The sequence below is a fragment of the Haematobia irritans genome, chromosome 3, assembly GCF_050003625.1.
Source record: "Haematobia irritans isolate KBUSLIRL chromosome 3, ASM5000362v1, whole genome shotgun sequence".
Classification (NCBI taxonomy): Eukaryota; Metazoa; Arthropoda; class Insecta; order Diptera; family Muscidae; genus Haematobia; species Haematobia irritans.
The window spans coordinates 19,116,471-19,123,910 of NC_134399.1; the positions used below are offsets into that span (position 1 = coordinate 19,116,471).

The 7,440-nt window shown below is 34.3% G+C and overlaps 1 protein-coding gene across 1 annotated transcript; it reads left to right on the top strand.

Annotated features, from left to right (window-relative positions):
• The first annotated feature begins 1,442 nt into the window (after nucleotides 1-1,442).
• LOC142230414 (uncharacterized) lies at nucleotides 1,443-2,307 on the top strand. The gene is made up of 3 exons (XM_075301058.1): nucleotides 1,443-1,727; nucleotides 1,795-1,927; nucleotides 2,004-2,307. The coding sequence occupies exons 1-3, from the start codon at nucleotides 1,637-1,639 to the stop codon at nucleotides 2,119-2,121; spliced, it is 342 nt and encodes a 113-aa protein (XP_075157173.1). The 5' UTR covers nucleotides 1,443-1,636; the 3' UTR covers nucleotides 2,122-2,307.
• Nucleotides 2,308-7,440: the final 5,133 nt, after the last annotated feature.

Below are 7,440 nucleotides of genomic sequence, written 5' to 3' on the forward strand. Positions count from 1 at the left end.
ATCCCCCGATTTGGCTTGCGAGGCCTTTAAGAGAAGCAAATTTCATCCGATCCGGCTGAAATTTGGTACATGATGTTAGTATATGGTCTCTAACTCTATAATCTCTACCATGCAAAAATTGGTCCACATCGGTCCATAATTATATATAGCACCCATATAAACTGATCCCCAGATTTGGCTTGCGGAGTCTCAACGTGAAACAAATTTTATCCGATCCACCTGAAATTTGGTACATGATGTTGGTATATGGCCTCTAACAACCATGCAAAAATTGGTCCACATCGGTTCATAATTATATATAGCCCCCATATAAACCGTTCTCCAGATTTGACCTCCGGAGCCTCTTGGAAGAGCAAAATTCATCCGATCCAGTTCAAATTTGGAACGTGGTGTTAGTATATGGCCGCTAACAACCATACCAAAATTGGTCCATATCGGTCTATAGTTATATATAGCCGATCTCCAATCACACAAAAATTGGTCCATATCGGTTCATAATCATGGTTGCCACTCGAGCCAAAAATAATCTACCAAAATTTTATTTCTATAGAAAATTTTGTGAAAATTTTATTTCTATAGAAAATTTTGTTAAAATTTTATTTCTATAGAAAATTTTGTTAAAATTTTATTTCTATAGAAAATTTCGTCAAAATTTTATTTCTATAGAACATTTTGTAAAAATTTTATTTCTATAAAGAATTTTGTCAAAATTTTATTTCTATAGAAAATTTTGTTAAAATTTTATTTCTATAGAAAATTTTTTCTATAGAAAATTTTGTCAAACTGAATTATAAACGTATTTAATAGATCTTTTTTGATATAATATATACCACGTATGGACTTACATACAATTTAGAAGACAGTGTTAGGAGGTTTTAAGATACCATCGGCAAGCGTTACCGCAACTTAAGTAATTCGATTGTGGATGGCAGTGTTTAGAAGAAGTTTCTACGCAATCCATGGTCGAGGGTACATAAGTTTCGGCCTGGCCGAACTTACGGCCGTGTATACTTGTTCAATATAAACATTGTGGAAAAAATATTCTTTATAAGATTTTAAGTTATTTCGGCAATACTTACTCTCAACGATAATGTCTCACCATCAGATAAAAATTACATTCATAATACGTCACAACAGATGGAATGGATTAAATGTCTTATACAATATAAGCTAAACCATGCAAAGTGTGTACTTACTTGAGACTGAGTGTATTACTCAATGATGGCGGCATAGTAGTAGTAGTAGTAGCAGTAGAATGTGTATGCTCTTCATACCTCGTATAACCATGGATAAGTGGGCATGGACAATCAGCAACCGTTTTGTGTAGAAGTACCCACCTATTTATTCATATTGTACGAGTAACTGTTTTTTTTTTGTTCACTAGCCGTTCGACTCTCATGGTATAATTAATTTTATATAAAAGCAACAAAAATTAATTCCATAAACTACAGTCGTGCATTGTAAGTGTCTTAAGGAACATCATCAACATCTACATCATCACTAAATCGCAGAATTAAAAAAAATAAAATAATTCCGTTTCGAATCAAATCGTGTTGAGAGTTTTGCTTTTGTAGTTCTTTGTGTTTTTTTTTGCTGTTTGTGTGAAAATATCAAAATAATAAAAAACGAATTTAAAATGAAATTCGTAACGGCTTTATTATTTGTAGTGGGTTTAATTACTTCCACTATGGCTGATGTTCGTTATCGTGGCAATGCCATTCATGAAGGTGTTTAAAACAATTAAGAAAAAAAAATTAACAAAGCTATAACAACAAATATCTCAAATTATTCCAGATCATCCTGGTCAGTGTTATTATGAGGAATTAAATCAACCCATACCCAAAAATCAATCATTTTCTCCCATCAATTTGGTAGGTCATTGCGAAAGAATCTTTTGCCGGTCAGATTATGTTTTGGTTATGGAATTGTAAGTTTTTTTCTCCAAAGATTTTGAGAAAAATTTAATTAATTTGTTTATTTTGTTTTTTTTTTTTTTTGTTTAGTTGTGGCCGCCATAATTTGCAGCCCAATGCCACTTGTGCCATTCGTAGTGATATTCGCCGTCCATATCCTGGTTGTTGTCCCACCTTAGTGTGTGAAAATGAAAATAATTTTATATGAACCATAGATATCTCCAGTGCCACCATAGATATCTCCAGTAGAGAATGCCTTAATCTCAATAACCAAAGAGTGGGTTTGTGTTTATTTTTGTGTTAAGTTATTATTTAGTTAATGAAGAAAGTTATGTTTTTTTTTGTTTGTTTGTTTAAAAAAATAAAATTGGAACCTATGATTTAATAATATAAATTTCTGGAGGATTAAAATTATATTCAAGGACCTTTAAGTCCAAGGCCTTATTCGGTATCTTACACCCTCGAAGATCCTGTTCTGTGTAATCTACTTTACCCAGTAGACTTAGGTTCGGTATTACCATGTATTCTAAAAAAGCTTGCCCGGTTAAAGAAAAAAAAACAGAGAAATGCGTCCTTTATACTAGGCAAAATTCAAATTCGTATTTTTAGGAAAGGAACTCTTTTGACTCACGACAATATTTTTTATACCTTCCACCATAGGATGGGGGAATGCTAACTTTGTCAATTTTATTTCTTTATTTATTTTTTGAATCATAAAGTAATATAAAGCCTTCAAGGCCAATAAACATATTACTCTTAGCAAGTACCTGAGCATTAAATAATTCTGTAAAAAACTAATAATTAAAGACTATTTTAGTCGAATACTAACACTAACGCGGCTCCCCAGCCATAATAACAAAGGTGTATCATATTAAGATAAAAAGGGGGTAAAGTCCCATGATTAGGTAGCCCAATATGGTCTCACGTTCAATTAAGTGACTGCAATTGCAGGCACACTAAAAAGACATGAAAACATTTGTTTATCCACTGCCAGCAGCGTTAAGATACGATATTAGTTTCACACGAAAAACATTGTTACAATGTGAGAAAATCCTTAGTTCATGAGGCAGCACATTCCACATTCTAGCAATTCTCACAGTAAATCTAGAATATATACTCCTCCTAACTCGAGGAATGAATATTTGCACATTTCTCGTAGAACGTGAAAAAGTAAATAAAAGTCGCAAAACCAAGGGTTTAGATCTAACAATAACCTTGTAGAAAGTTAAATGGTTCCGACATACAACAAAATCCTTGAAGGAACAACCTAGGAAGCGTCTAACAGATGGAGATATAGATTGCCTACGGCGAATGCGGTAAACAAATCGCGTGATCATATTGACAACGAGATTCACTCTATTAAGATTCTGCATTGCTGTCCCGGAATAAACCTCCATACCAAACAAAACTTGGGACATGAGAAGAGTATGTGCCAACATACTTCTCACATGTAAAGGTAAATACAAATTAGATGCAAATATACGTCGCAAACTCGACAAGACCCTTCCTGACATTATATCAATATGATGGCGAAAAGAAAGACCACTATCGATAAAAACACCCAAGCATTTGTGGTAATCAACAAATCGGATACCATCATTTCCGAGAAAAATGTCAGGCGGAGCTGGAGCATTTGAAGTGGATCGAAACATTATAGCCTTCGTCTTTGCCGAATTAACAGTCAAAGAATTGGCAGAAGACCAACACAAAAACCTATCCAAACATGAGTTAATTTCATCCTCAAATATTTCGCGTGAAGAGTATTTTCCACCAAAGAGCAAGAACACATCATCTGCAAACATAAATGTTCTACATACTCGTGAGCCTATAGTCCGATTAAGGTCATTCACATATAGAATAAATAACAAAGGCCCCAATACGGACCCCTGAGGCACACCCGCAGTCAAATATAGTGGACTGGACCGAGCTCCATTCAACACAACAAATTGCGACCTATTGCTCAGGTAGGAGAATATCAATTTACACGCAGGCCTAGAGAAGTTAAAGTCGCGTCTAAGTTTAGTTATTAACCTTGAAAAACTAATTGAGTTAAAGGCCTTAGAAAGGTCAAGGGAGACAAGAACACTTAACTTGCCGTCATTAATGTCACTACGGGCCGAATCCGTTAGACTAAGAAGCAATTGAGTGGTGCTGAGCCCCTTACGAAAAGCAAATTGAGAATCAACAATTAAATTTGAAGTTGCCTCTAAAATCTGTGTCTTCATAATGTTCTCCAAAATCTTTGAAATGGCAGGTAAAATAGAAATTGGGCCGAGATCCTCAGGTGCAGATACCACTCTAGTCTTTGGAATTGGACCCACACGCGCCACTTTCCATGCATTAGGGAATTCCGACGAGGTTAAAACACAATTAACCAAGTCCAAAATAATATCAGAAACTAATGGAAAGACAATCTTAATAAATTTAATAGGAATCCCATCTATACCAACTGATTTAGACTTAACCTTATTCATCTCATCAACAAATTCAGTTTCACTTACACAGCGGAACGAAAAAGATGAGTCAACATCTCCCAAAAGTGCTAAATCAATATCAGTGTCCATAGATGGCGACCCACTTGAAAATAGTTATTAAGAATGTCAACATCCAAGTCAGTCGATACGGTATCATCACCAACACATCCTGAACCTCGAAGAACACTCCATAATCCAGAGCTATCCAAATTGCGAAACAATGCAGAAAAATGTCTACGCTTTGCCCTAACTTAACTAACTGACTTCACCCTATTGCAGTATCTGCAATACACACGCCAGTTCTCAGGCGACCGATCAGTTACAAAGGCCAAGTAAGACAAATCACGCATGGATCTGGCAAATTTTACCTCCCGGGACTCAATCCAATTCTCATCCCTAACTATTTGTCTCCTCACAACAGGCACATAAGAAAATAAACTACAAATAAGAGAAGACACATGAAGGCATTTCTCATCCACCTCAGAAGCATTGAAGACAAGATAAGGGTTGAAAGATTGTAAATATGTAAAAAGACCGTCCCAGTCGATATTTCTATAATCTTTGTACTCAATATAATCAGGTCCATTAGAAAAATCAAAAGAAAGACTTCCAAAAATTAGGGCATGGTCAGATATCGAAGGACATTGAACTTGACCTGAGAAATTGCAAATGGAAATGTCACTAACTAACATAAAGTCAATAAGAGACGTAGTACCTCTCCCTATATCGAAATGTGTGGGTAACGAGTTATGAACAACGGACAAACTATATCTAGCACAGAAGGACCGAAGTGTGTTAGATCGCATACCGTTTGTAACACATCGAAATATTGGTCTAAGAGCCCATAAAGTATATACAGTGTCACACATAAGTATTGGCACAGCACCCCAAACCACATAGTGATCAGGGTATCTGCGAAAAAATGAAATATTAACTTTAAGCTCCATAAAATATATACAGATCGACTCAGAACCACTTCCTGAGTCGGTTTAGCCCTTGGTGTCTGTCCGCATGACCATGGATTTGTTGTTAACAGTATTCAAGTCACTATTATTAACCGATTTTGATAACATTTGTTATAGTGTTGATGGAAGAATGGGTGAATATAGGTACAAATAAAATAAAAAACAAGTAAGGAAAGTCCAAAGTCGGGCGAGGCCGACTATATTATACCCTGCACCACTTAGTAGATCTAAATTTTCGATACCATATCACATCCGTCAAATGTGTTCGGTGCTATATATAAATGTTTGTCCCAAATACATACGTTTAAATATCACTCGATCTGGTCAGAATTTGATAGACTTCTACAAAATCTACACCCTCAGAAAAAATCGCTTCTCTAACATATGTTCCAAACATATTTTGCAGGAAGCACATATATTAGTGGATACTGCCGAAACATTAATATGTTTGTTTTATGTGAACATATAAGTTGTGAAGCATTTTGAGCCCAAAAATATTATATGCTTGGAAGAATTTTCCCCAAAGAAGATTGTGCTCATTCTCTCACATAATTTTCACTTCCACGAATTTTTTTAGTTCTTGGCACCTTTTTCTGTAATACAAATAATGTTGAAGAAATTATTCAATTTTATAATTTTACCTTTCGCCTGGACTGAGAATCGAACCGGGAACCATGCAATTTGTAAGCCAACACACTACCACTGGGTTATAGTTACCAATAGACAAATATCGTTATAAGCATAGTTTGCAGCGCCCACGAGCCGATGCAAACAAAACATTATTCAACAGAAACCTATATTTGTTGGCCACGTGGAGCAGTGGTTAGCATGTCCGCCTTGCATGCAAAAGGTCCTGGCTTCAATCCCTACTCCGACCGAACACCAAATTTTTTTTTTTTAATTTTTGTATTTATATTTTTATATTATTAAATGAAATTTTTACAATGAAACTTCGAAATGTGTGTTATTAAAGATTTACAGTCAGAAAAGAACAGTGCTTGATATAAACGAAATGGACTGAGCTTTTGGATAATTTTTTTATTGCAAAAATAACAAATTTGTAGCAAAAAACTGTTTTTGGTATAAAAGCTTAAAATGTTAGAAGGAATTCAAAAACTCTAAAAAAAAGAACTTGGAGTCGAGTATAAACATACATAAATAATTTTATAATATACACATAAATTTAGTTAGCCGTGAACAGTTTTTTACTAGCATTTAATACCATTTTAAATGCATTTAAAACTTATCGTGTTTTGTACTTAATTTCATTTTTACCCTTAAGGCCGGTATTAAGTTGGCATTATCGTTCTAAAATGACCCTGTTTTGCCTTTTACTTTTCTTTAATAATTCATTTTAAAGAAAATAACCTTTTTCAATTTTTTAGCAAAACTCGAACTTAATGCCCGCTTCCGAATGTCTATTCTCTTTACACGAGTATTCAAATTAAATAATATTTAGACTTTCCGAAACAACATACAAGCAGTTTCACAGAAATTGCTCTCTTTTGATTCTCTCGCTGTGTTATGTTGATATCTCTCGTCAACCCTCCCGGTTTCCATCTCTATTTCTTTCTCTATACTCTCTCTCTCTCTCTGTCGCTCTCTGAATAAAATATCACAACATATATATGTTTACTCGAAATTTGTAAATTTATATATGTTTACATTCACACATATTATTTTTATGAAACATTCATGCCCCAAACATAATATATTCTAACATATTAACATATGTGTCCCAAACATTTAGTGTTAGTTTAGGAACATTACATGTTTGCACTTAAATATATTGTGTTTAAAAATTGTGCCCGAAACACATTTTGTTTATATCGGAACATATGAAAAACATATTTTTCTAACAGTGTATAGACTCAAAATTTTAGGGTTTCCTTTGAAATTTCAGGAGGGCTTGAGGACTTGAGGACACTTCCCGAAGATAAATTTAAAGATTTCACCTATGAGGACTACATCAGATTCTGGATTTATAAGAACCATTTTTGTTTGAGTTTTAGAGGAATCATTAACATCTCTTGTAAGTGTGCAAGAAAATTATAAAACAACGTCTTGATTTGAAATCTTACATCTGTA

What these genes read in the sequence shown, in the direction of transcription:
- LOC142230414 (XM_075301058.1), top strand. Translation starts at nt 1,637, where the DNA reads ATGAAATTCGTAACGGCTTTATTATTTGTAGTGGGTTTAATTACTTCC. An exon ending in TGGCAATGCCATTCATGAAG is followed by an intron (nt 1,728 to 1,794) that starts GTGTTTAAAACA and finishes AAATTATTCCAG; the next exon opens with ATCATCCTGGTCAGTGTTAT. An exon ending in TATGTTTTGGTTATGGAATT is followed by an intron (nt 1,928 to 2,003) that starts GTAAGTTTTTTT and finishes TTTTTTGTTTAG; the next exon opens with TTGTGGCCGCCATAATTTGC.